General features: G+C 46.1%; 2 protein-coding genes, 1 long non-coding RNA gene, 8 other non-coding genes and 1 pseudogene across 13 annotated transcripts; 11 read left to right on the top strand and 1 right to left on the bottom strand.

Moving 5' to 3' along the window:
• Positions 1–463: 463 nt before the first annotated feature.
• On the bottom strand, positions 464–15469 carry Slc3a2 (solute carrier family 3 member 2). 3 transcript variants are annotated; one of them, XM_052190697.1, is made up of 10 exons: positions 15229–15469; positions 6303–6713; positions 5623–5796; positions 4807–4901; positions 2773–2841; positions 2607–2665; positions 2295–2475; positions 2067–2210; positions 1094–1177; positions 464–995 (listed from the first exon to the last, which is right to left on the bottom strand). In XM_052190697.1, exons 1-10 carry the CDS (start codon positions 15338–15340, stop codon positions 624–626), a joined length of 1701 nt encoding a protein of 566 aa, XP_052046657.1. In that variant the 5' UTR covers positions 15341–15469; the 3' UTR covers positions 464–623. The 3 variants fall into 3 exon arrangements, with proteins under 3 accessions (XP_052046657.1, XP_052046662.1, XP_052046661.1); XM_052190702.1 differs by lacking the exon at positions 15229–15469 and adding an exon at positions 7923–8010; XM_052190701.1 differs by lacking the exon at positions 15229–15469 and adding an exon at positions 7268–7911.
• A 215-nt stretch (positions 15470–15684) lies between these two features.
• Positions 15685–18537, top strand: LOC127691127 (uncharacterized). The gene is made up of 10 exons (XR_007979214.1): positions 15685–15752; positions 16218–16270; positions 16479–16559; positions 16746–16795; positions 17078–17108; positions 17285–17319; positions 17527–17560; positions 17763–17803; positions 18043–18070; positions 18201–18537. It is a non-coding gene; the product is annotated as an uncharacterized LOC127691127 (long non-coding RNA).
• LOC127676651 (small nucleolar RNA SNORD25) lies at positions 16071–16140 on the top strand. Its single transcript, XR_007976093.1, has one exon. It is a non-coding gene; the product is annotated as a small nucleolar RNA SNORD25 (small nucleolar RNA).
• Positions 16326–16399, top strand: LOC127676664 (small nucleolar RNA SNORD26). Its single transcript, XR_007976103.1, has one exon. It is a non-coding gene; the product is annotated as a small nucleolar RNA SNORD26 (small nucleolar RNA).
• LOC127676663 (small nucleolar RNA SNORD27) lies at positions 16608–16677 on the top strand. The gene has a single exon (XR_007976102.1). It is a non-coding gene; the product is annotated as a small nucleolar RNA SNORD27 (small nucleolar RNA).
• Positions 16933–17006, top strand: LOC127676662 (small nucleolar RNA SNORD28). The gene has a single exon (XR_007976101.1). It is a non-coding gene; the product is annotated as a small nucleolar RNA SNORD28 (small nucleolar RNA).
• Positions 17155–17219, top strand: LOC127676661 (small nucleolar RNA SNORD29). Its single transcript, XR_007976100.1, has one exon. It is a non-coding gene; the product is annotated as a small nucleolar RNA SNORD29 (small nucleolar RNA).
• LOC127676665 (small nucleolar RNA SNORD30) lies at positions 17383–17451 on the top strand. Its single transcript, XR_007976104.1, has one exon. It is a non-coding gene; the product is annotated as a small nucleolar RNA SNORD30 (small nucleolar RNA).
• Positions 17602–17672, top strand: LOC127676666 (small nucleolar RNA SNORD31). The gene has a single exon (XR_007976105.1). It is a non-coding gene; the product is annotated as a small nucleolar RNA SNORD31 (small nucleolar RNA).
• On the top strand, positions 17843–17968 carry LOC127676668 (small nucleolar RNA SNORD22). The gene has a single exon (XR_007976107.1). It is a non-coding gene; the product is annotated as a small nucleolar RNA SNORD22 (small nucleolar RNA).
• A 1436-nt stretch (positions 18538–19973) lies between the features above and the next one.
• On the top strand, positions 19974–20134 carry LOC127676678 (uncharacterized; annotated as a pseudogene).
• A 3101-nt stretch (positions 20135–23235) lies between these two features.
• Wdr74 (WD repeat domain 74) lies at positions 23236–27172 on the top strand. The gene is made up of 11 exons (XM_052190661.1): positions 23236–23335; positions 23418–23524; positions 23606–23727; positions 24465–24540; positions 24634–24780; positions 24934–25035; positions 25615–25715; positions 25795–25850; positions 26147–26292; positions 26621–26677; positions 26950–27172. The coding sequence occupies exons 1-11, from the start codon at positions 23272–23274 to the stop codon at positions 27124–27126; spliced, it is 1155 nt and encodes a 384-aa protein (XP_052046621.1). The 5' UTR covers positions 23236–23271; the 3' UTR covers positions 27127–27172.
• The last annotated feature ends 101 nt before the right edge of the window (positions 27173–27273 follow it).

Here is a 27273-nt window from a genome sequence, read left to right as displayed (position 1 = left end):
AAGAACATTTACTCCTTACCTTCATTTCCACACAAGAGATTACATATCCTAAGGAAGCAAAGGGTTTGTCTTGTTGGCTTTTTCTGTAGTTGGGTTATCTACTGAGTGCTGGGGACCAGAGTCCTGTATATATGGTAAGTGCCTCACCAAAGGATAAAGAGAAGCCCCAGGCCCTGGCAGTGTGCAGTCTTCAACCCATCCCACCCCTTTTTTTCTTAAAGAGACTATGCTAAGAGAGATTAAGGAAGAGCTGGCTCAGGCCAAAGTGAGGAGGTGTGGCTGCTCCAGCCCAGACACCATCCCGTTAACCCCGGAAGGGCCTTGGTCTCTAAATGACTAACTTGAGAGCTGGAATAGCTGTATAGAACAGCTGAGACTATGGCAGGGTAGGGAGGCACAAAAGAGACCAGGAGCAAGAGAAAGTCTTCTACGATGCAGGAAGCATGAAAGGAAAGACACAACCTCATGATGCAGGGGTGATTTTTTATTTGAAGACAAAAACACCCAGTGTAAGAATTCATATGTAATCTGCAAAAGTTGAAAAACAAAAACAAGGAGAGAAAGACCAGAATCCAAAAGGCCTGGGGAGAGCAAGGAAGGTGGTAGGGTCTGCACAGGTAGGGTCAGGCCACAAAGGGGAACTGTAACAGCAAGCCCTCATGAGGATTCAGGCTCAGGTTCTCCAGCTCCAGGGAGGTGCCCTCCTCACGGCTTTGCCGAGCACTGTCGGTACTAAGCACAAGGTTAGCGCTGGCTGGCAGGCTTATGCCAGCAGGGAGGTTGGAGGCCCCTAGCCTGGCTGACAGACCCACATCCTCGAAGTTGAGCAGCACCAGGTAACGCTCATTCTGGTCCCAGTGGCGGATGTAGGAGAAGAGACCAGGTGAAGAAGACAGTGCATGGAAGTCGCCGTGCAGCAGAGAGCGCTCCTTACCCCGAAGGTCACTCAGCCGCCGGAACTGGGTAAGGAGGGAGCCAGGGTCTTCATTCTGGCCCTGAAAATGATGGACACACACAGAAGGAAGGAATGAGGGGGTCTCTGTACATCTGTGAGGCACCTGCCCACCATGAGGGTCAGGCCAGAATTGCTTACCTTCACTGTCATGTTGGGGCTTACAGGTCTTGCAGTATGAGAAACGGTGGACTCATTCCACGGCATGAATGGGGCCTTCACAGGCTGACAGACAGAGAAAGTGGGCCTTTAAAAAAGGCTCAGTCTATTCCCCTTCCTCCTGTTCTCTATTTCCACGTCATTTTGAGCTGTTTTCTGCCGGGGGATGCCTTGTGGCAGCCCATGACAGGGCCTCATCACGGCAGCCACTACCGTGTGCCTTTCTGCATGTCTGGACTCTCATTAAGCTTCGGTTCCCAGAGGGCTGAAAGCCTCTAGCCAATGGGTGCAAAATACTATTGTTCAACAAAGTAATGTTGGCTGCCGTTCGGAACATCTTACCAGACACCAGACTCTGAAAAGAGGTCCTTGGGGTCTGGGGAGATGGTTCAAAGGAGGAAAAGAACCATGAAAGCTGACAACCTGAGTTTGATCCCCAGAATCTACATAAAGGCTAAGGCAACATCTTACTCCACAAACTGTACTCTGATCTCTGTGTATGTACCCATCCCACACTACCCACACAGATACCTAAGTATTCCCAGCTGAGTTCCATTCCAGAATGGGCTACATAGTGTCTGAGGCCAGCCCCGAGTCTGACAACAGGAAAACCTTGTTTAAAAGATACCCACTTGGGCTGGAGATATGGCTCGGTGGTTAAGAGCACTGACTGCCCTTCCAAAGGTCCAGAGTTCAAATCCCAACAACCACATGGTGGCTCACAGTCATCCATAATGAGATCTGACGCCCTCTTCTGGGGGTGTCTGAAGACAGTTACAGTGTACTTACATATAATAAATAAATAAATCTTAAAAAAAAAAAAGATACCCACTTGTCATATAGCTCACAAAACGACTGATAAAGTTCCACCTCAAGGGTTGCTGCTGTCAGTCACAGATGCCATAATGTGATAACACTATTTCCCACACTGCACTGGGCAGAAGACAAGGGGTACCTGTCCAGGAAGGGCGGCTGCCTGAAGGCCGAGTTCATCCCCATAGCTGAAAACAGGAGTCCCCGGCAGAGTGAACAGCAGCAGCTGGTATAGTCGGAGGAGCCGAGCTGGTATGGAGTCTGTCAGGAGTCCTGCCTGTGACACCTGAAGGAAGACAAACCTTGGAGCATGTCCACCCTCCATCTATCACTTCCCACCTTTCCCTAAACCCCCCAGCATGGTACTTACACTCCAGCTGCACCAGTGATCGCCAGTGGCATTCAAATACCTAGTGACTAGGGATTCAGTATGCTCCCCAGTGGAAGTGGGGCCTGACAGGTATGAGCTAGTCAACAGCAGGTCGCGGGTGGATTCAAGTATGTTGACAATCTGCTGCAGGTCAGAGGACTCAGTCCCTGCAATCAAAAGCCTGCACAAAGCAAGGATAGCAGTGTCATTAGAAAATGTCAGGAGATAAAGAATAAAAGAGTTCTTGAGACTAGGAAACTCCCCTCAAGGTTCTCACAATGGCTCAGCCAGGCATGGGTGTTGGGCACCTACCTGTCCTCACTGAAGTTCTTGGTAATATTCTGCCACTCAGCCAAGTACAAGGATGCATTCTAGTAGAGAAAAAGCAGAGTCAGAACAGGGAACATCACTTATCCCTGGCTGAGACCCACTCTTCTCACCAAAGCTTTTTGCCTCTGAATGCAGAAAGGGCACTCACCGTCAGCTTTCCCACATCCCGAACTTGGAACCCATCCACACCGTCCTGCAACCAAGAACTCAGAGCTTCCTACAGGGACAAAAGACCAGACGAAAGATCAACATACAAGCAAGACCTTTACCTACAGAAAACAAGAGTTCAGCCTCCTGGTTTCAAAGGTTAGCCCTTCGTGCCCCACCCATGCCTTTACTGTGTAATAGCATTTTTCTATTCTGTCTTGCCTCTGGCAAGTCACATACCTTCATTTTTAACAGCTACAGAAATGACCCAAGAGAAAACATGCACACAGAGCTTTAACACGTAGTATGTGGAGTGGAAATACCCTCAAGTTGGAGATGGAGAAATAAGCTCAGAGAAGAAGACATGGCCAAGGTTATAATTGGGGAACAGCAGAAAGAGGACTAAAATACCAGTCAAGACCCTAAGGCAAATATACTTGTTCCTCTCTGTTTCCAGAGGTTTAGAGTGTGTGTGCTCTCCTACAAGAGCTGCTGGGAGCAAGGCCAAGAATGAAAAGTTTGAAATTCAAAACACAGCCTGAGGGCTGTTGAGACATCTGAAAAGAGGCCAGCTCTGTAGAACAGGCCCAGGCCTGAAGGCTTAAGCCCTGGCTTCAACTGGCACCCAGCACAGAACCCTGCCCCCACACCCCCTTCCTCCCTCCTCACAGGCTCTCCTCTCCCATCTTCATCAGAGGATACCACCTGAAAATCATTCCAGTAACTTTTCCTCTTGACTTTAGACCAGTCTCCAACTCACTCCGTAACCGAGGCTGTCCTTTAACTTCTCAGCCTCCTGCCTCCTCCAACTCCAAGTATTAGGATTACAGGCTCTCTACTACTTTGAAATTCCTTATCAGTAACTTTTAACAAACTTCCTACTAAGTATAGGATCCCAGCACTTGGGAGTTTAAGGTTACCCTCAGCAATGGAGTCCTAGAACACAAATCTCCCAGCAACTAGCAAGAGCCAACCTGATCATAGGTGTCTGTCTCACCCACACTTAGAACCCAGAGTGCCAGCATCTGCCTCTACTCTGTTATGTCCATGCTGGACATGCCAGTGTCCCAAAATGTGGGCATCAGAAGCTAGGATGACGTTAGAAGCTTTACCCTAGCCTAGTGGCTACCACGTTTAAACCAAGGTAAAGGCAGACCAGAGAAAACTCCTTGAGACTTCTGGTTTGGAACACGTGAAGTAACTGCATCTCAGTGTCTTCACTAACAGACTGGCAGTAACAGGTATTTTGTGGATTTACAAAAGAAATTAGAAAACAGCTTTAAAATACTTGGGACAGGAGGGTAGAGAGACAGGTCAGTCAGTGGCTGATAGCTTTCACAGAGTTAAGAGCTTGTCACTTTTGCAAAGGAGCCAGGTTCAGTTCCCAGCACCTACAGAGCAGCTCACAATTGTCTGTAACTTTAGCTCCAGGGGAGCCAACACCCTTGTCTGGCTTCCTGGGGTACCAGACACGCACATGGTACACAAACACACATGCAGGCAAACACTCATACACATAAGAACAAATCTTAAAGAGCATTCATTAAAAAAAAAAAAAAAGGAGCCGGGCGGTGGTGGCACACGCCTGAAATCCCAGCACTCTAGGAGGCAGAGGCAGGCGGATTTCTGAGTTCGAGGCCAGCCTGGTCTACAGAGTGAGTTCCAGGACAGCCAGGGCTATACAGAGAAACCCTGTCTCGAAAAAAAACAAATCCAAACACCCCCCCCCCAAAAAAGAGCATTCATAGTGGGGTGAACTCTTTAAAAAATTAATAAAACATGGGGCAAAATAAAATCCCAGATACATAGTAAGACTCTAGTGCTTATAATTTCAGACTGGGCTCCGTTCCAAATACATCAAACAAAAACTGGGAAACCAGTCAGGTCAGGATTCCCACAGAGAAAGAAAAGACTTCCTATCACAAAAAGAAAAATTAAACTTCCAGACTGACATCTGAGAAATTCCCTTCCTGGCATAGCCTTGCTTCTAGAGTAAAGGAAACACACACACACACACACACATATAAAACCTCACCTTCACTTTGGTTGCTACAATGTCAGCCTCAGCAGGGAGGAACCATGCATTCTGGCCCTGGTAGTTGGGAGTGAGGTCCAAAATGATGTGAATGCCTAGAAAAAGAACCAGTTGAGAGCAATTCTTTGAGAATGAAGAAACAAGGAACTTGAGCACAAGGTTACTAAGTGCACCTATGTATGGTTTGTACAAAATCTGAAGGAAACCCACAAAACCTCTCAGAGCAAATAATTCTGAACTGCCGGGTCAAGCGTTTTCCGGCCGGTGAGGTCAGGGTCCTATGTATGTGGGCTGGCTGCCTAAGGATGCAGACTCTACTTCCCAGGTGTGTGATTATAGGCACATGCTGCTTCCTTCCACATCTGTTTCGCTGTGCTGAGGAATCAAACTCAGGACTTCATGGATACCAGACAAGCACTCTCACAAACTGAGCTGCATTTTCAGGCCTCTACATTGAGTTATAAAGCAGGATTTGAATCTCTTACATATTACCCGTTTAAAAGCCGTTTATTTTATCAATCCATGGCGATACACTTAAGCCTAGCAGTGGGACCAGTGGAGTTCCATAAACTCTCATCCAGCCTGGTCATGGCGTAAGGTAAGGCCAACCAACCAGCTACATGGTGAGACCCTACCTCAAAGCCAAAACCAAAATAAATAAATAAAAATTGCACGAACAACATTGTTTAGTGTGATCCTATTTCCCCTGTGCCTGTCCTTAAAAACTGTGCCAGTTAGGAGGAAAACCAGACAAAAACCCTATCCTGTTTCTTGACCAGAATGCCAAACCCTTTCTGCTTCCTTAGAAAGACCTACTCTTTTTCTTGGCACTTTGTAGAAGGTCTTTAAAATCTTCCTGGGAGCCTAAAGTGGGATCAATCTGTTTCAAGTCGGTTTCATTGACTTCATCCTTCTGGTTCTTGTGAATTGGGCCTAACACAAGGCCCTTCACCTTCAGGGTGCTCAAGTACTCCAGATGGTTCTTCAGACCTATGAAGAGGAGAGGGTTGGGTTAACCAGTTAACCATGAAAAACCTCCACCCTCCACATTCTCTCCACCACTCTCCCGATTCCCTTTGAAGGGGCTGGATCACGAGACAAAGTAGCTGACGCAAGGAGCCTCACACATTGCTTCAGAAACTGGTTTGAACTGGCTCTGGAGCCGCGTGGTTGGGAGTGGGGGGGGGGGGAGAGAATGAGGATGTGCTGAGTCAGGCACCCTTAGGAAGAAGTAGGGGTCGGGTTTGCATTTTGTTTTCTGGGGTTTTTTTGTTTTGTTTTGTTCTTTGTGGTTTTTTTTTTTTTTTTTTTTGGTTTTGTATTTTAAGAAAGAAAGGAGGAGATCGTTTGCCAGGGAATCGTCTCAGAAAATAGTGTGCAGTAAAGAACCATCAGCGTTCTAGAGAGGACGAGGAGGAAGGAAGAGCAGCAGAATGCCCGATTAAACGAAGGGCAAATGGGGGCAAGAAATGAGGGTGCGCACCCTACTCACTCACCAGCTATGCCTCCCGCTTCCTGGCCCACGAAGGCCTGAAGGTCGCCAATGCGGTAGAGGGCGCCCTTGTGCCACCACCTCTGTACCGGCAGCTCCCGGCAGCGCGGCGCCCGAACGATGATAACCACGGCGCCCGCCAGCATGCCCAGCCAACCGAGCCAGAAGAGCAGCAGCAGCGCCCAGCGGGTACGCACCCAGCCCGGGCTGCCCGCCACCTTTAGTAGCTCTTCCTTGGATAAGCCGGTGAACTTGACCCCGGCCTCCGCCTCGTCCTCGGCCACCTTGATCTTCACTAGACCGTTCTTCTCCCCGGCCGCCGCCCCGGCCGCTGCATTCATAGGCTGCTTCTCCGGTTCTAGCTCGTTCAGCTCCACATCTTTCATGTCTACTTCGGTGTCCTGGCTCATGGTGCCTGCAGAAACGGTGACACAACACGGCCTGTAGTCAGTGGGGCAGCTCTAATCTTGCCTGGATCTCAGTCTAGAGAGGTGTGGCGTGGCCGGCCGTGTAGCTTAGCTTCTCTAACTGCTTCTGCCACCCGGCGAGCGTGGCGGTGGAGAAGTGACCCAGGACTCCGCCCCGGTCCGCCTCTTAAAGGGATGCAGTCTTTTCGCACCTTCCAGCCTGGCTGCATGGGCCAGTCTATTCCTAACACTTATTCCTGCCAGAGTCTGGGAAGCTGAGATTGTAGTCAATAACCTTTAGAATAACAAACATGAATTTGTCCTGACAAGGTTCCAAATCCACTCCTCCGACCTTCCGGGCCCCTTACCCTGCCACCATTCTCTCCACAAGATAACACCAGCCTCCATCCACATCACCCTCCCTTCACACGGCTCAGGCTAACTTCTGATCTCCTCAACTTCACACGGACCTTGGCAACTACATCTCACTTCTGCTTTACCCACATCTTCTCAGCCTCCAGACGTAGCTCCTGGATTCCCCTCGGAGCTTACAGGCACTCACCTTTCAGGTAGCAGCTATTTACTGGACACCCACTCCAATTCTTTGCTTCATCAATTGCATAGAATCAACTTTAATCCATTCTTCTTGATTTTTAAAATTAAACTGCAGAGTTGAAGTAGTCACTGCCCTTCTTATCCTACCTTAGTTACAAGTGAGAATGTTGGATTACTGGGAATCAGACACCCAGAAGAGACTAATGGGGCTGTAATAAACATTCCCAAGATACCGAGGCATCTGCCCTCTTAATACACAATCTGTTCTGACTCTTAGCCACCTTGCAATAACTCTCAAACCCTCCAGTGTGCTGGGCGACATCAGTTGAGTATGCTAAGCCCTGGAAGACAGCTTAGTTCCCTCACACTTTGAAAGTTTCTCAAACCTTCAAAGGTCCTTGGCAAGAGGAAGGGTAAATGGGCAGACTGAGTTCGCAGCAGGGACAAGTGGACATCAACTCTAGGAGGTGCCAACAATCTCAGGAACTCTGTGTTCTTTACCACAGCCAATTTGGTTCTTTTCAGAGAGCAGCAGAAGGAAACAACAGGTCCTTTCTCCCTCTCCCCACCTAGGCTGGCAGCCAATATTGCAGTGTATTTGGAAGAAAGCAGAAGGCAAGGTCGGAATAGCAGAGAGGAAGGAATAGGAAAAGTCTCATCACCTGCCACTGTCCTTCTGAATTCCCAAAGGTCCTCCCCAGCCTCACTAGAGAAAGTCTATATACCAGCTCCTAGGTATATAGGAGTCTGAGTATCTTATCAACTATGAACACTGGCATGACCCTTACCCTCCGCCCACTTTGCTCTGGGCATGCCAGATAAGAAAGGTGCAAGACAGACTTTATACCCAGCTTGAATGCTCAAGGTTTGTGGGCTGTGAAGCAGAAGCACTCCTTGAAAGGGTGTAATGAAATGTTCCCTAGAAACACGGTGCTTCAGTCAACTAGACTGAAAACCAGACGATCAAACCAACAAGAGGTTCATTTGGTAAAGGTGCTTTACCCACCAAGCCTGACAAACTGACTTCACGCCTCAGTGAAAAGAGATCTGACGCTGAAGAGCTATCTTCTGACCTCCACACATGCTTACTGCCCTCCACAGAAATAAATATAATTTAAGGTAACATTGTATCTCGCAGCCCCCACATCCAAGTGGCAGAAATCTGTTGCTAAGTATCTCAGAGAAGTGAGCACCCCAGTCTTTTCACTCAGCACGCCCCCCTAATCACAACTGTCCCCCTAATCGCGACTGTCCCCCTAATCAGACTGTCCCTCCTAATCACGACTGTCCTGTCAAAGCAGCTTCCCAGTGCCTGCCAATCCCACACCACACAGGGTATTTCCAGTCTTAATGCCTCATGTGCATGCTGTTCTGCTGTTCGGATCTTCCTGCTAAGTTACTCTTCCTCATTTAAGCTCTAACTCAAGTGGCAGCATTTCTCAATGCTCCAGAGTAGATTGCATTCCCTTACCTGGCTATAACACAATGACTGACACTGTTGACTGATATAAACTTAGAGGGCTGGAGATGCAGTTCAGAGAATGGGTACTTGCCGACCATGTGCAAGGCCCAGGGCACACAATCCACAGCACACAAGCATTGACAAGGGAAGGGCTGGGGACGCAGCTCAGGCAGTGGAGTGCTTGCCTAGCATTTGAAAACACTGAGTTCTATCCTTAGCACCACATAAACCAGGCACAGAGGAGGCACAGGCTCAAAACCCCAGCACTCAGGAAGTGGAGCATGAAAAGTGCAAAGTAACACTCAACTACACAACATGTTTGAAACCAGCCTGGGCTACATAAGACCCTGACTCAGAAATAAATAACAACAACAAAGACAAAAATGGGGTAAATACAATAGGTATGCTGGGATGAGTTGATAGTGTGAGGTCATAATGAGAACTGAAACCCACAGAGGAAAGGCACCGAGGAGATATTTCCCAAAGTCAGCAGGAATATACTGGTGCGAGTACCATCTGCATCATTTAGAAGCTAAGGGGTGGCTCCAAGACCGTGTAGCACTGACAGTGAGAAAGGGAGAGGCACGGCTGAGCCACTGAGAATGCAAAGATACAGGAATGAACCACCACATTTATCACATGTAACCAAAGTACAAAGGGGCCAGGAAACACCCAGTCACAGCACATCCTATCATGTGCTGAACGCTGTCTAACCCTATCAAGTCCTAATGTCACACCGATAACCTTGAAACAGTTCTTCCAGGCTGAAGCAAAACCAAAACTACTGGAAGTACTAAAAGCCAGTAACCTAGACCCCATCAGAACCACCATCACTTATGCATCATGCCGAAAAGCACCTGTGTAACACAGGGAGGGTGTCTTGAACAGAGACCACACAAAGGAAGAAATGAAAGGCAAAGTGTGTGGGTGACAGCTATTAATAGAGGGTGGCCATATTCTTAAAACAGCCTCAGAAAAAAGCAAGTAGAGGGGAATTAGGTGTGAGGAGCACCTGCACTCCTAACACGATGGGAGGCTGAGACAGGAAGATTACAAGTTCTAAGCCAACCTAGGCTACAGAGGGAAACATGATCTCGAAAATAAATAGTGGGGGGGGGGGGGGAGATGGCACGATGCTTAAGAGGACTGACTGCTACTCCACAGAACCAGGGTTCAATCCCCAGCACTCACAGGGCAGCTAACAACCATCTATCGCTCCAGTTTCAGGAGCTCCTATGCCCTCTGCTAGTCTTCATGGACACTGTACACACGTGGTGTGCGGACACTGAACACCCACACACACTGAACAAATAAACTTTTAAAATTAATTAATTAATCTATTAGTTAGACTAGGGTGTAGTTCAGTGGTAGGAGCACTTACTTGCCAAGCACACACAAGGCCCCAGGGATCAATCCTCAGACAGAAGACAGAAAAAGTTAACTTAGGGCCTGGTGAGATGGCTAAACAAGGTAATAGCCTCTGCTGTCAGGTATAATGACCTGAGTTTAATCCCAGGGACTCTCATGGTGGCAGAAGAGAACCAACCCCCCAAAATGGTCTCCTGAACACCATCCTTGCTACATAGCACCCACTCACATGAATATGTAAGTAAAATAAAAAAATAAATTATTAAATAAATAGTGTTAGGGTACACTGTTAGCTTAGTGGTACAGTGTGTGTTTAACATGTTCAAGTCCCTAAAACAAAGACTGACAGAAAGAACTTCTCCATTTGGGTCTCCCAGTTCCAAAGGAAGCTCTACTCATTTGCACATTTCCTCCTTTTCCACTACAAGGAGGCAGTGCCTCTCCCTACCAGGAGGGGGCAGGGTTGTTCTTTGACCAGACATTCATCAGCACTCTAGCTAGTGAAGGAGAATCACTTGAGACTGAAAGAAAAATCATGCTGGGCAGTGGTGGCGCTCGCCTTTAATTTAATCCCAGTACTAGGGAGGCAGAGGCAGGAGGATTCCTGAGTTCAAGGCCAGCCTGGGCTATACAGAGAAACCCTGTCTCAGAAAAGAAAAACAAAAAAATTAAGTTACATTAAATAAAAATTTAAAAATTTTAAAAAAAGAAAGAAAAAAAATCAGTCAAAAAACTAGAGGGAGGTTGAGGCAAGAGGAGTTAAGAGCTCAATACAAACCCAAGCTCTCAAAAACGAAGTATGTGTTTATATCTGCTTACCAGTAGAGCACCACCTAGCATGTATGTGCCTATATATCTATCTCCCTATCATCTATCTCCCTATCCTCTGAGCACCTGAAGTACTAAATTAATAATTACATACTGTATTCTATTTGTGCCATGTCCTCTTAGGCAGCAGGGAGATGAGTCACCTACAGAAGATCAAATCTCAAGCATTTTGTGGCTGGTGAGAGTGGTGGGTCAGAGGGAACTGGTGAGGCAGCTCAGCCGACAAGTCCTAAGTTCCTTAGTTGTGATGCTGTGATGACCTGTGTACTGTCTCGGGGACCCATGATAGGAGAGAAACAGCCCTTGAAGGTTGCCCTCTGACCTCTACATGCGCACTGAGGCACACACCTGCATATGTGGGCTCACACACAAGATAAATAACTGCAATAAAAATAGATGGGGCTGGAGAGATGGCTCAGTGATTCTTCTAGAGGTCCTGAGTTCAATTCCCAGCAACCACACGGTGGCTCACAACCATCTGTAATGGGATTTGATGGCCCCTTCTGGTGAGTCTGAAGACCATGACAGTACACCCACATACATAAAATAAATAAATCTTAAAAAAAAAAAAGAAGAAGAAGAAAAGAAAAAAGGAAAGAAACAAATAGCTGGTCAGCTTTAAAAACCAACTTGACACGACCTAAATCACCCGAGAAGAGAATCCCAATGAGGGGTTTTCTGCATTGGGCTGACCTGTAGCCCCATGTGTGGGTAACAGGCTTATTTGACCTAGGAAGACAAAGCCCTGTGCATGGCATCGTTCGTTCCAAGCTGGGTTCTGAGCTGAGAGTAGAGAAATTGAGCTAAGGACAAACAAGCAGGTGGGCATGTACGCCGCCCTTTATTTTTGTTCTTGGCTACAGATGTCATGTGGCCTTTTGAGGCTTGTCTTGACTCCCTGACAATGATGGACAGTAACCGGAAGCTGTAAGCTACAATAAACCTCTCTCTCCCCTGAGTTTCTTTTTGTCAGGGTGTTTTATCACAGCAACAGAAAGAAAACTGGGACGGAAACACAAAGGCAAGGGAGGAGTGTCTCTTTACACGAGTATCAGTCAACCGGGATTATAGCCTTAAGACGGCAGGGGGCGCTGCATACTGTAAGGGGAGAGTCAACCGGGATTGTAGCCTTAAGACGGCAGGGGGCACTGCACACTGTAAGGGGAGAGTCAACCGGGATTGTAGCCTTAAGACGGCAGGGGGCGCTGCACACTGTAAGGGGAGAGCAAACTAAACAGCTGGGGGTGGGGATGGGGTTTTGTTTTTTAATTTATGTGTAAGGGTGTTTTGTTTACATGGATGTCTGTGCACTATGTGCCTGTCTGGTGCCCTTGGAGACCAGAAGAGGGGTGTCAGATTCCCTGGAACTGAGGTTACAGATAGTTGTTAGCTACTATGTGGGGTGCTGTGAATTGAACATTCTAGCTACAACATAAAGAATAGACTAGGAGGGAACAAACTGGAGTGTGACAGTTTGTGGAGAACAAAAAACCAAAAAAACCTAGGGGTAAGACTGGGGATGTAGCTCAGTTAGTAGAGGGCTTGTCAACGAACAAAGACCTGGGTTTTCCAGGTTCATAAAACCTGGCATCCTGACACACACTAGCAATCCCAGTACTCAAAGGGAAGAGACAAGGGCATCCGAAGTTCAAAGCCATCCCATCCTTGGCTAGATATGGAGTTCCAGGCCAGCCTGGGCTACATGAGAACATGACTCAAAAACAAAACAAAACCATGGGCTGGTGTGAAGGCTCGTCAGGTAAAAATACTCGCTGTACAACCCCAATGGCCTGAGTTGTTCAACCCCTGGAGCCCAAACTGTGAGCCTCAGTGACCTGTGACTTCCAGACGTTGCTAGAGTATGCACACTCCTGAACCCACATACACAACATACAGACAGACAAACACACACACACACACACACACACACACACACACACACACGAATAAGAAAAAAAACAATGAGTTATTAAGGTGTAATTTTTAAAAGTTGAAACACAACTCAATACAAACACAAGATGAAACACATGATTTTATTCGACTATTTAAAGAACAAATAACTCAAAAGAGAATTCTAGGAAATGAAATTATAGTATTTCAGTCAAGAATGCTTATATGAGCCAAGTGTGGTGGCACGCCTTTAATCCCAGCTCTAGGGAGGCGGGGCAGATGGAGTTGCCTTATTTATTGGTTCCCTTCTCCCAGGTCCTGCCAGATGGATATATATATATATATATATATATATACACACACACACACATACATATATATACACATACATGCATGCACACACACACATCACTCTTCTCATCTGGAAAATGGAATTATTTTGTTTTGGTTTGCTTTTGTTTTATTTTTCTTTTCTATTCTTTTTATTTACTTATTTTTGGATTTATTTTTTTTCGAGACAGGGTTTCTCTGTATAGCCCTGGCTGTCCTGGAACTCACTCTGTAGATCAGGCTGGCCTCGAACTCAGAAATCCGCCTGCCTCTGCCTCCCAGAGTGCTGAGATTACAGGCGTGTGCCACCACCACCTGGCTTATTTTTCTTTTAATTTTTATTTATGTGTATGTTTGTGTATTCACAAATATATGCCACATGTTTACAGGTGCCCAAGAAGTCCAGAAAAGAGAGTTAGATTCCCCAGAGCTGGAGTTACAGGTGGCTATAAGCCACATTAACATGGGTACTAGGAACTAAACTTAAGTCCTCTACAAGAACACCATTTGATCTGAATTGCTGAATCATCACTTCAACCCCTGTTACAAACACTACAGAATCCACATTGAAAAAAAAAAAAGATGTGATGTTGCACACCTTTAATCCCAGCACTCAGGAGGTGGAGGCAGGTGGATCTCTGTGAATTTGAGGCCAGACTGGTCTACAAAGCAAGTTCCAGGACAGCCAAGACTACACGGGAAAACCCTGTCTCAAAAAACAATTATGGCTGATGAGATGGCTTATTGGTTAAGAGCACTGACTGTTCTTCCAAAGGTCTTGAGTTCAAATCCCAGCAACCATACGGTGGCTCACACCATCTGTAATGAGATCTGACGCCCTCTTCTGGTGTGTCTGAAGATAGCTACTTACATATAATAAATAAATCTTTTTTAAAAATATAAAAATTAAAAATACTTTTTTTCCTTTTTTCTTGTTTTGTTTTTATTTTTGGTTTTCCAAGACAGGGTTTCTCTGTGTAGCCCTGGCTGTCCTGGAACTCACTCTGTAGACCAGACTGGCCTTGAACTCAGAGATCTGCCTGTCTCTGCCTCCCAAGTGCTGGGATTAAAGGCATGCACCTTTTTGAGACAGGGTTTCAACTATGTAGTCCTGGCTGGATGAGAACTCATTATGTGGCACATGCCGAGTTCCTCTCACTCTGCCTGGCCCTGCCTCCCTAGTGCTGGCACTAAAGGCATGTATTAACATGCCCAGCAGTATTTTTGAATCAACCTTATTTACTTTAGATGTGTGAGTACTATCAGTGTGTCAGGTGCCCTTGGGGGCCAGAAGTGGGTATTGGATCCCCTGGAACTGGAACTACAGCTGGCTACTAACTGGGAATTGAATCAGGGTCTTCTGCAAGTGCTAATTTTGGAATTAGGCTGCCTGGATTTATACCTTGGATCAGATACTGTTTATCTGGATAACATTCAGCAAATGACTTAACCTCTTTGGGTTCCCCGCCCCCGGGTTTCTCATCCACTACTTTCCCTTAACACCTTCAGAATTGAATAGTAGGATTATTAAGTGAGGTCATGCAGAAGAGCAACAAGTAAGAGTAATGATAATTGTTTACAAGGCAAGCTTATAGATGTTTGCTATATGCATGGCTAATGAGGTGTGCTGCTGCATAGACTCAATAACCAGTCTATGGCTGCGACCTAGACCAATTGGTGAATTCACCCTAGAGCTTTTTATATCTAAGACCACCCACGTATAAAATGAGGGTTATCCTCTTAGTAGCGTGGAATATTAACTCATATTGGGTGCTTTAAACGGTAAGCCCTGTTGTGTGGAGAGGTGTCAGACTTAGTAGTATAGCACTTGTCTACACATGCACATAGCAGCAAGTTTAATCTATAGCACTGCTAAAGAGAGAAACATGCAACATGCTCCATAAATGATGTCTAATGCTGGCCCTACTTCATTTAATCCGGGCCAAGATCATGGCGAAAATAGACCAGGAAGCAAAACACAAAAATCGGTCTCCAGAATGGTGCAGGGTATGTAGCCCTGACTGTGTTTCCCTAAAAGGCTCCATGCAAGGAAGCGAAAATCCAACCGAGCTCGGCCCAGGGCCCAGTACCTGAGTCGCCCGCTGCGCTGACAACCTGGACATCAAGCCCCGTCTGCGCGCTGGGCGGCTGGCGGGGAACCGAGACACCGCCGGTGGAGTGTTCAGTAGGTTCAGGATCCATACTGATGGATCAACACGAGGGCTTAGCGTGAGTGAGGGTAAGATATCACGCCAACGTATGGATATTGGTGGTGGTGACCCAGACAGTCGAGCTGTAGGGGTCGCGAAGCCAAATCTCCAGCGATGACGTTTCACCCGCAGTGGCGAGGAACCGCCTAGCAGCAGCGCCAAAGGCGTACCGCCGCACTCCCCTAAAGCGCCTGCGCCTCTTTTTCGCGCTGCAAATGCAGAGGCGGAGCTCACCACTCGCGCCTTCGGGCGGAATCTTTTACCCACAATTCCTCCGGCTCGCACAACGCTTACCTTAGCGCATGCGTGCTTCCCAGTCCCACCTCCAAATCCCGTGGGCCTCTGCGAGATGCTATTTATAGGCCACACGTCGTTCTTGTCGGTCTCATTCTTCGTTGCTCTGGGTAAGTCATCTAAGTCTCTATATGCTACGTACTTTGCATTTTTCTTCTTGTCTTACACTTAAGCAGTCTATCTAGAGCCGCGGCTGGCTTCTACCACAAAAGTCTATCTGGCACTCTTGTGAACCGCCGCCTGTATTTTTTTATGAAATGCTTGTTTCTGGTGGTTTAAAGACCCCCGTGGAGGAGAGCCTTAGACGTGGGCGGGCTTTACTTCGTAATTTGTTCTGTGGTGTAAGTGGGGAGTCCATGTTAGGACGTTCAATACCTAGAGATGGCAGGATTCTGTGAAGGACAAAATGGTGGCGGCAGTGCAAGGCCATCTCCTATGATGAGGACCTTATCACAGACCTGTACTGATAACTGTGAGGATAAGTAACTCTGAGGAGACTGGCCCTGGACCTGTAGCCTTCTGATCCAGCAGAGATTTCTTGGTGTAGAAATAATCCGATGCTGTTTCCTCTACAGGTTTAAGGTACTTGGATACATACGAAAAAACGGGAGTATACGCTCTTTTAAGAGTAAGTGTTAATGCGTTTCCTAGGTCTTTTTGGTTGAGTACAAGTTGTGAATGTGCTACAAAGATGATATAAAAGCTGAACTCTCTCTTTCTGATGGTTTAGTGGAGAAAACATAATTCTCTGAGTAGCACAATCTGTAGCAGGTATTTGGGTTCTTTGGAGTAAAGCCTGTTATTGAGGTTCTTTTTTTTTTTAATTTCTGTTCCAGATGTGGCTAATCTCAAGGCTGTTTGCACTTTGGAGCCAGGCCTGTTCAATTTTACACAGGGCACATTTTGCTTGTAGTCAGGTGGGTGTTCGTGGTTTATCCTTTCTTAGGGAGCACTGTTAGATGACCACTTGATGATGAATGTAAAAAGACAAGCATATGGCTGAACTGTGGTGATGCCATCTTACTACTGAACCGTGGGCTGAAGGAAGAGGGTGCAGAGGTAGCTGTGATTACTTTAATTGACAATTGCTTTTCTATGTCAAGGGTTCTGTGACAACGTGAAGAGTTCAAACTGCCTCCCAGGGTGACTGCAGGTAATTGTCCAAATAGAGGTTGGGCTTTCTCTGGGGAAAATAGAAACATCCAGGCAACGAACTACCTTTGTTGCTTATGGGTTCTGCGTATTCTAGAGAACACCTTATTTATGTTAAGGCCTTGTTCTCTAAACACTGTCAGATGATTTGAACTAATACACTGATACTCCATGAAGGTGTGAATTTATAGCATGTTAGAGTTCTGATGGCAGTTAATGGCAAGGAAGAGATTTTAGTTCTTCCCTGATGGTGGAAAATGACTGCCTTGTTACTCTTCCACAGGATTTCCTGGTGGAGAATCTGACATTCAAAGGTTAGTTAGATTATTTTGGATGGGGGTCTGCTCACCAAGCTGGCTGTTTCTATGATGAATCAAACTAGCTCACTATGATTGCTAATGAAAACACAGGAACACCTGAGAAACTGAAGGGTAGAGTGTGGGTGAAGGGGGCTTATATCCAGCCTCTTCAATGTTTATTTTTTTCCCAGGTTCTGATAGCAGTGCCATACTTGTTGGTTCTAAGGTAAGTAAATTCAGCATGTGGTGTACATAGCATTGAAGTCTTGTCCCTGAGAAACTGCTTCATGTATATGATGACTATCATAGAATCTCGTTCGGCTGACAAATGCTGTTGAGACCTGGAAATCTGATCTTTCTCAGAATGGTGGGTTAGATGGGAGCAGTCTATTGCCGGATTTTTAACAGTTGATGACTACTTTGTGTGTTTCAGATACCATGTCTGACTGAGCAAGGAGCCATGCCAGGTAAGTGTTTTAGTCATCCAATGTCTGTTAGTGAATTCCTGCTCACCCTGATGAATTGTATACCGCCCCAGTCTGACAGCTAGCTGTGAAGAAAGGTATTTTCTGAGTTGTGAGCACATCTTGGATCAGGAAAATTTTTATCCTAGTATGATTCTGTAAAGTAAGCTTAAGCATTAATGGCCCAAATTTATTTTTTTTGCAGGAAAATTTAACAGCATAACTTCAAGTACAGGCTAAAACAAGGTGAGAAAACTTAGCTGTAAAGTGTATGGAACTATAATTTCCCCATGAAGAAATATTCACACGTCCTACTTCCTGTCCTAGCCCCAGAGCCTGAAAAGGTGAACCCACTGGGGCTGGCTGGGGGAAAAGAGGAAATTTTGTTCCAGAAGGAACTGTCTGAGGGATGTTTGTGCATAGAAAGGGAAGAATTCCTGCTTGCTAGAAAGGAAACATAAGATTGTTTGCCTGTTTTTTTCCAGGTCTGAGGAGAACATCTGCACATGAAAGGTGGGTAGCCCTTCAAATAATCCGAATTAGGTGGGGCAGGCACTGGAGAACTGGTTACCATTAAACAACTTATCTTGCCCCCTGAATATAGGATTTTTGCTTTCTACTAATTCAAATTTTTACCTTACAGGAACTGAAATCATCCAAGGTATGACCGACCGCCCAGGCCAGTGTCAGCACAGCGAGCTCGTGGAATACAGCCTGTTTATTGATTGCTTATGGGTTTTCAGCTCCCCAGTAGTATCAGTTGCACTTAAATTAGAATGGTTAATCTTTCCAAGCATTATTGCTAGAGCAGATTAATATGTCTGATTCATTTCACTGTAAGATCACTTTAAGATAAATCTCTGCAATTCCAAACTTCCCCTCATTGCTTACCACATTAACTATAGAAGCTTGATATCTGGTCCTTTCACTGTTATTTGTAGTTGTATTTTTGATCCTAGCAATAAATGTTCTTCATGCTATTGTGATCTGTTTATTTCATTTGGATGGGGCCTAAAGGTAAAGGCTTGGTGTAGTACATCAGGAGTGCTTAATACAAACTAAAATAACTTAGTGAACACTAAATAGTGGCTACTAAACAGACATGGTATAGAATAGTTTATTCAGGGCAGAGAATGGGAGAGAGTAAAGGAGGCCAGCCATGACCACATGGAGAGGGGGCAGGAGAGCACAAGGGGCAGAGAGGTGAGAGTAGGATGAGAATGGGGTAAGTAGCCCCTTTTATAGTGGGCTAGGTCTATGGGGGTGGGGCATACCTGGCTGCAGCCGATAATTGTACAGGGGAGCTTACACAGGATACTAACAGTAAGTTCACTGTAAGTCGGTTGTGAGCCATGTGGTTCCTGGGATTTGAACTCTGGACCTTTGGAAGAGCAGTCAGTGCTCTTAGCCAAGCCATCTCCAACCAAAGTGGTTTTGTTTTAATCCCAGGTGCACAGATAAGGTGCTGCTTCAGATTGTCCATAGCAGCTAACTGATTTTTCTTATGCTCTAGCACAAGTATGGTTTTGCTACAGATAGTTTCTGCAATTGTGTGACAATTGAAATTCTGCAAACTATTCATAGGGTATATAAATGCTACGGCCCCATGAGGCAGGATTGGTGATTGTTGATCTTGGGAGTTCTTTGCAATTTCCAAAGAAGATATAACAAAGGAAATAATAGGGCTGAAGAGATTTCTCAGAAGTCAAGACTGCTCTTCCAAAAAATATTTAAAATAGTGCTTTAAAACTCTTATATGGTCTCCTTTGCACAGTCATCTGCATAATCCTGCCCATCCTATTTAAACATTCTCCTGAGGAAGAGAGGATCTCTAAATATAACTTTTTTTTTTTTTTTTTGGATTTTGGTTTTTTTTTTTTTTTCTGAGACAGGGTTTCTCTGTAGCCCTGGCTGTCCTGGAACTCACTCTGTAGACCAGGCTGGCCTCCAACTCAGAAATCCGCCTGCCTCTGCCTCCCAGAGTGCTGGGATTACAGGCGTGCGCCACCACTGCCCGGCTATAACTTGTTTTTTTAAAAGACTGTACTTAGGTTGTGAGCCATCATGTGGTTGCTGGGAATTCAGGACCTCTGCTCCCTCTGGTCTAAAGTTTTACTTAAAGTCTATACTGTGGCTGTCTTCAGACACACCAGAAGAGGGCATCAGATTCCATTACAGATGATTCGGAGCCACCATATTGCTGGGACTTGAACTCAGGACCTTTGGAAGAACAGCCGTGGCTCTTAGCCACTGAGCCATCTCTCCAGCCCTTAAAGTGCTATTTTTAAAAATCTCAATTGAGTAGTATGATTGTGAAACACTGATTTAAAAATTTTTATATATCAGAATAATTAAAACATCAGGCCTACATCAACATCATGGAAACAAGCTATGTGCAGTTAGAAGGTAAAAAAGTAATGTTTCTCAGCCTTCTGGCCAAAATCAAGTGTATCAGTTCTTATAAGCTTGGTATCTGATAATGTCCCTAATATGAGGACAATATAGTAAACTGGCATTTGGAATTAGGAGATGGAACTGGCCTTCCATTGCAGCACTTCTAGGACCGGTGTATTCCCTCGAGGAATACATAATCGTTAAAGGTTCTAGATGCAGTTCGCCTCACTGTTGTCTTGTAGGTAATTGTCGCTGTCTCCCTCGGGTTGAGATTTGGTCTTAAGTCGTGACACTTTTGTGGGGTTTTGTTTTGTTTGTTTTTTGAGACAGGGCTTTTTGTATCCCTGGTTGTCCTGGAACCTGCCCTGTAAACCATGCCCACTTTTAAACTCTGAGATCTGTCTTCCTCTGCTGGGATTAAAGACTGCTTGCCACCACCGCCCAGCAATGCTAAGCGTTCTTAGTATGTCTATTTTTTTTAAAGTATACTTGTATTTTCAGACCTCCCTCGGCCTTTTGTTTCAATGGTTGCTAGTTCTCTGCATGTACACACAATTCGCGGTACATTCTAATACACAGGCAAAACCTGGAAGCTGCAAAGTCTGTCATTATCTCTCAGGCTTAGGTTTTCCAGAGCGTATTATTTTATTTCAGGGTTCTCAAGGAGTGAAATTTGCTCTTTATAGTGGTTTCCTGTATGTGTATGGATGGTTTGGATGCCTGGGCACCAGTTGTACGCTTGGAGACCAGAAAAAAGTTCAGGTCCCATGGCAGACATCATAATCCTCCACGAGGTGCTTCTGTAAGAGCAGCCAGTGCTCTTTTTGGTTTTTGGATTTGCTTTTGTTGAGACAGGGTTTCTCTGTATAACCCTGGCTGTCCTGGAACTCACTCTATAGACCAGGCTGACCTCAAACTCAGAAATCCACCTGCCTCTGCCTCCCAGAGTGCTGGGATTACAGGCGTGCACCACCACCACCAGGCAATTTCCAGTATAGGTAATGTAGCTTTGTGTGTAGAGCCTGCCTTCAAGCCTGGACTGTGGGGGCTGCAAAACTGTGCAAGTTCAGTTTTATCCCAGGAACCAGAATGGTGTTTTCTTTTCTTTTTTTTTTAAAGATTTATTTATTTTATGTATATGAGTACACTGTTGCTGTCTTCACACACCACAAGAGGGCATCAAATCTTATGGATGGCTGTGAGCCACCATGTGGTTGCTGGGATTTGAACTCATGACCTTCAGAATGGTGTTTTCTTAATTACTACTATTGTGGATCCCTAAGCTTGGAAAAGCTGAGTGTGCAGATGTAAGGGGTTTGTCAGAAGGCAAGAACACAGTGTTTCATTCTACTAGTACAATCTCAAACCAAATGTTTGAAAGTCTGTGATTCCTAGAACAAGTTTCATGTTTGGACAGCTAGTTAGGACCACTCCCTCCCTCCCTTTTTAAAGCTATGTGCCATATATCTGGGAGAATGTCCGACGTACACACTTTTTGAGAGGCTATCTCTTAGTTGTAGTCCTATGTAGTACAGACTGCCCCAACCTTTTTTTTTTTTTTTTTTTTTTTTTTTTTTTTTTTTGGCTTTTCAAGACAGGGTTTTTCTGTATAGTCCTGGCTGTCTTAGAACTCACTGTAGACCAGGCTGGCCTTGAACTCAGAAATCTGCCTGCCTCTGCCTCCCAAGTGCTGGGATTAAAGGCATGAGCCACCACTGCATGGCCTGCCTCAACCTTCTGAGTGTTAGAATTACAGGTGTTTGTCACCACACTTGACATAGATACATGTTTCTTTTTTTTTTTTAATTAATTTTGTAAATTTGTATTTTCCAAGTCAGAGTATTGTTGGCTTTTTTTTTTTTAACAATTTTATTGAGTTCTTATACCTATATCTTCCTTCCAATCCTTGTTCCACCCTAGTCCCTTTCAACCCCCCAACACTAGGTAGGAGGGAAAAGGGCTAGAGGGAAAGGGGGAAGGAGAAGTAGGCCGATATAGGCTACTTACGGCTGATTAGGGACATCTAGGGACATCGTGTTAGTCAAGAGATCTCCAACTTGTCATAAAACTTCAACAACAGAGCTGGCGCACGCCTTTAATCCCAGCACTTGGGAGGCAGAGGCAGGCGGATTTCTGAGTTCTAGGCCAGCCTGGTCTACAGAGTGAGTTCGAGGATAGCCAGGGCTATACAGAGAAACCCTGTCTCGGGGAAAAAAAAAAAAAAAAAAGCAAAACAAAACAAAACAAACCCTTCAACAGGAACCAGGGCAGCAGTAGGAAGCAGCAGCTGCCTTTGCCTTCTCAGAGAGCCTCCCACACCTAGGGCCTCTGGCACTTCTCCTCTCCAGAATCCCCATAATTTCAAATGTAAACTATCTGCAGCTGGCAAAAAAAAAAAAAAAATCATACCCTTCCTAAATCATGAGACAATCATAGTTAACATCTATGGACAAACCGAAGCATCCTCTTAGTCTATACCTGGGATTTAAAAAAAAATTCACATGACTGGGTTTTTAAAGAAATCAAAATAATAACTATAACCTCAATTTGAGCAAATAAAAATGATAACCAGGTCTCTACTCTTCAAGAAGAGATGGTTCAGTTATTAAAAGCACTTGCTCCTCCACAGGACCTTGGTTCCATTCCCAGAACATATAAGACGATCCATAACCATCCGTACATATCTCTGGCTCCGTCCATGAGATCAAATGCCTCTGACCTCTTTGGACTCCTGCACTCATGTGCAGCCATATGCAGACACACCTACTAATGATTGGAAAGTAGAGAATGACTTCTGAATTGTTTGTTTGTTTGTTGTTATTTTTGTATTTCGAGACAGGGTTTCTCTGTATAGCTCTGGCTCTCCTGGAACTCACTCTGTAGTCCAGGCTGGCCTCGAACACAGAAATCTGCCTGCCTCTTCCTCCCAAATGCTGGGTGGGATTAAAGGCGTGCACCACCACTGCTCGGCCTGAGATTCTTTTAATAGCGTGGGATGTAGTTGACATTGCAGTACGGAATTTATGCTTTTCAGGTAGTGAAAAGATGATACTTTTCAGTTCTCCACAAAAAACATCTCCTGCTTGAGGCGCGCGCGCGCGTGCGTGTAGATCCTCTGTCCTCTGCCTCCAAAGTGCTGAGATTTAAATTGTGTGTCTTTTTGGAGGTTGGGGGTAAGAGGGCAGGGAAGGAGGGAGAAGGGGAAACGACAGGTTGGGGCGGGTACAGAGGGACAGACTGGCGTCATCAGACTGAATCCGGCGCTCACTGATGATGCAGGTGGTGGCGCGCCGGAAGTGCAAGCCACAGGCTGGGGTGGGATGGCGGCTGCCTCGGCTCGCTGGAACCATGTGTGGGTCGGCACTGAGACTGGCATCCTGAAAGGTGAGTATCTGAGTTGTTTGAGGGAAAGTGCAAGGATTCGCTTGTTTGTCACCCCAGTGTGACTGACGTCCTCGTCTCCTAGGAGTGAACCTTCAGCGGAAACATGCGGCAAATTTCACGCCGACCGGGCAGCCGCAGCGGGAGGAGGCAGTGAATGCTCTGTGCTGGGGCACCGGCGGCGAGACCCAGGTGAGTAGCCACTGGTCAGGCTGGAGCTAAGGGATGCCAGACACCTTGATCTTCTTCCATCATTTCTTTCTCTGCTGGCAGATCTTGGTGGGCTGTGCGGACAGGACCGTGAGGCACTTTAATGCCGAGGAGGGTACATTCCAGAGTCAGAGATACTGCCCAGGCGGGGAAGGCACGTTCCGAGGTCTCGCCCAGGCCGATGGGTAAGGACCACATTCTAGCCCACGTCACGTAGCGTTTGGGGCTCTCATGGATTGAAATGAATACTTAAGTCAAACCCTTAGGTATACAGCCTTAGGTAATACAGGATAGGTGATTGCAAACAAGGTTCTTGTCGTCATTCATCCCTGTAACATGCATTCATCGGACAGCTACTGAAAACATGAAGAAAAAGCATAAGGATTTTGGGTAAAAAAAGGTGCCTTTATAAAGTTTGCGTCCTAGACAGAATTTTTACCCTGGCTCCATTGTAATGTTCTGTGCACATAATATAATGCTTTTGAACATGTATTTAAAATATATAAAAATATAAGATAATGAAGCTTCAAAGTGATGGCTAGAAAGGAAGAGTCACCAAGGTTAGTACAATGGGAGCAGCTTTTCTAGATCGATGAAGAAAGAAGGGTGCTTTGGTAATTCAGCAGGTGAGCTCCAGGCAGGATACGCAGAAGATGGAGTTTTGAACTGGGTCTTGAAGTACAAGTATAATCTTGACTTCTAAAAAGCAGATACTGAGTACAGACTAAGTACTCAGTTGTGAGCCACCATGTGGGTGCTGGGACTTGAACTCAGTACCTTGGAAGAGCAGTCAGTGCTCTTAACCGCTGAGCCATCTCTCCAGCCCCTCCCTCTTTACTTCCCATACTGTTACAGGCAGGTATGCACCACAAAACCTAGCTTACACTTTTTAAAATCCCAGTATTCCCTCTCTTGCTTGCAGCACTCTTATCACATGTGTGGATTCTGGGATCCTCAGAGTTTGGTGTGACGATGACAAGGAGGTGTCCTCTGACCCAGTAAGGTTCACCTGTTCCTGTGGTTGAAGAGGATGGGAGGGGTCTGATGGGGAATTTGGGCTTTGAGACTGACTCATCTCTGGTTATTTTCAGCTCTTGGAACTAAAGGTGGGCCCTGGGGTGTGTAGGATGCGCCAAGATCCCACACGCACACATGTGGTTGCCACATGTGGGAAAGAGAATGCTTTGAAAGTATGGGATCTACAGGGGTCTGAGGAGCCTATATTCAGAGCCAAAAATGTGAGTGATGAGGGGTGGGGAGATGCTGTGTCTGAGGTTGGGGGACATGAACGCCACTGACAGTGATCATAACCTAGATGGGTTTGGGGGATGGAGAACTGGGGTAGCAGTTCAGGCTTGCAGACATTGTGCCCTATGTACCTTCCACACCAGGTGCGGAATGATTGGCTCGATCTACGGGTTCCTATTTGGGACCAAGATATACAGTTCCTCCCTGGGTCACAGAAACTTGTCACATGCACAGGGTACCATCAGGTGAGGCTCTTTTGCTTACTCCCAGATTGAAGTAGCTTAAACAACAGAAAAAAAACAAAAAAGTGTCTGTTGATAGAGTAGGTTCCTGTAGTGTATCTCTGTGGAATTCTTGAGCTCTGGGTTTCTGGGTTTCTTTTTTTTTTTTTTTTTTTGGTTTTATTTGGATTTGGTTTTTTCGATACAGGGTTTTTCTGTGTAGCCCTGGCTGTCCTGGAACTCACTCTGTAGACCAGGCTGGCCTCGAACTCAGAAATCTGCCTGCCTCTACCTCCCAAGTGCCCATAAGACTGTGCTTATGAGGATGGGCCCTTCCCCCAGTATTCTGAGATGAGATTAAGTACAAACCTCTAATGAGAAAGCAGTCTTGCCAAGCATGGTAGTGTACCCCCTTTAACCCCAGTACTTGGGAAGCAGGTGGATCTCTGAGTTTGAGCTAACCTGGTCTACAGAACAAGATCCAGGGCAAGCGGGACTATGCAGAGAGATCCTGTCTCTATAAACAACTGGTCTTGAGAAGGATAATGATAAATAGGATCTTGGGGGCCAGTGTGGGTAAGGATACTCTTGTGATGCTTCTAGGTCCGTGTCTATGATCCAGTGTCCCCCCAGCGCCGGCCTGTCCTAGAGGCCAGCTATGGAGAGTACCCACTGATGGCCATGACCCTCACTCCTGAGGGCAAGTGAGTACTGAGGGAAAGGGAGAGTGCTCTGGATGGCTCCAGAAGTCCTACTGAGCCCCTTCTTTGGTATCCTCCTTAGTTCCATCATCGTAGGGAACACTCATGGGCAGCTGGCAGAAATTGATTTTCGGCAAGGTGAGTGGATCATGGGTTGCTTGAGAAGGGGAGAGGGCAGAGAGAAAGTCAGGTCACTACTGCGAGAGTCACTGAGCCTGTAGTGTCACACTCTTTGGGTTCAGGTTCTGATTTCACTAAAAACTCTGTAACCTTGGACTAGTTATTTGATTCCAGTGTCTTTGTTTCTTTGCCTATAAAATTGAAATATTGGTGACTCTGAGGATTAAGTACTGAAATCTAAGTGATTTGAACAGTAACTAAATAAATATTCAATGGCTGGTTAGCTGACACTAATGCCCTACACCCTTCTCCAGGGCGTCTACTGGGCTGTCTGAAGGGGCTTGCAGGCAGTGTACGTGGGCTGCAGTGCCACCCTTCAAAGCCCCTACTAGCCTCTTGTGGCTTGGACAGAGTCTTGAGGATACACAGGATCCGCAGTCCACGGGGACTAGAGCATAAGGTGAGAGAGCCTAAACCTCTGGCAGTCTCCACTCTTTTTTTTTTTTCTGGAGCCTCTCCCCTTTCCTGTGCCCCACACAAGAGCATGCTTTGCTTTTGCCAGGTGTGGTGGTACACGCCTGTAATTCCAGCACTTGGGAGGCAGAGGCAGGTGGATTTCTGAGTTCGAGGCCAGCCTGGTCTACAGAGTGAGTTCCAGGACAGCCAGGACTCCACAGAGAAACCCTGTCTCAAAAAAACAACAACAACAAAAACAAAACAAAACCCTTGGCCCCACACAAAAATGTCTCTGTTTCAGTCTGGGCTCAAAACCCCCTTTTATTTTACAGGTTTATCTCAAGTCTCAACTGAACTGCCTTCTCCTGTCAGGCCGAGATAACTGGGAGGTGAGCAACTAGTTAGGTGTGAAACTTTGGGAGCCAAAGGCCTGATGGCAAGGGATTCTCTGTTGAGAACAGGAGGCAGCTAGAACAGAGGCCAGGGCTTTCTCTTCACTGTAACTTAATTTTCTTGAGGAGTCCTCGAGCCTTTATAGGCTATTGCCCAGGGTGAGGTCCTCCAGAACACAAGGGCATTGGTTTCTAGATCAAAGTAGGATTATTTTTCAGCCAGCCTCTTTCCCTGTCCCTGACTCCTTAATGTCTTTCTTGATCATCAGGATGAGCCTCAAGAACCTCAAGAGCCCAACCTAGTGCCCCCAGAAGACACGGAGACAGATGAACTTTGGGCGTCTTTGGAGGCAGCTGCTAAGCGGAAGCTCCCTGACTTGGACCAGACACCAGGTGCTCTCCAAAGAAGGAAGAAAAAGAAGCGGCCTGGATCCACTAGTCCTTGAATCAATCCCCTTGCTCACTTTGTTAATAAACAGCCCCCGACGCGTACTGAGATCTCGGACCTTTTGTGATGGGAGAAAGGAGACTTTGTAGGTGGGAGGGGTTCCCTCACCTGGCCGTGGGAGACCTGACGTCACAAAAGCTAGGCC

Source organism: Apodemus sylvaticus, chromosome 1, assembly GCF_947179515.1.
Source record: "Apodemus sylvaticus chromosome 1, mApoSyl1.1, whole genome shotgun sequence".
Taxonomy (NCBI): domain Eukaryota; kingdom Metazoa; phylum Chordata; class Mammalia; order Rodentia; family Muridae; genus Apodemus; species Apodemus sylvaticus.
Note: the sequence above shows the minus strand (reverse complement) of the source record. Positions and strands in the feature narration are given on the sequence as shown.

What these genes read in the sequence shown, in the direction of transcription:
- Slc3a2 (XM_052190697.1), bottom strand. Translation starts at nt 15,340, where the DNA reads ATGGATCCTGAACCTACTGAACACTCCACCGGCGGTGTCTCGGTTCCC. An exon ending in GGAAGCGGGAGGCATAGCTG is followed by an intron (nt 5,797 to 6,302) that starts GTGAGTGAGTAG and finishes TCCTCTTCATAG; the next exon opens with GTCTGAAGAACCATCTGGAG. An exon ending in GGGATGTGGGAAAGCTGACG is followed by an intron (nt 2,666 to 2,772) that starts GTGAGTGCCCTT and finishes TTTCTCTACTAG; the next exon opens with AATGCATCCTTGTACTTGGC.
- Wdr74 (XM_052190661.1), top strand. Translation starts at nt 23,272, where the DNA reads ATGGCGGCTGCCTCGGCTCGCTGGAACCATGTGTGGGTCGGCACTGAG. An exon ending in AGGAGGTGTCCTCTGACCCA is followed by an intron (nt 24,541 to 24,633) that starts GTAAGGTTCACC and finishes GGTTATTTTCAG; the next exon opens with CTCTTGGAACTAAAGGTGGG. An exon ending in CATGCACAGGGTACCATCAG is followed by an intron (nt 25,036 to 25,614) that starts GTGAGGCTCTTT and finishes TGATGCTTCTAG; the next exon opens with GTCCGTGTCTATGATCCAGT.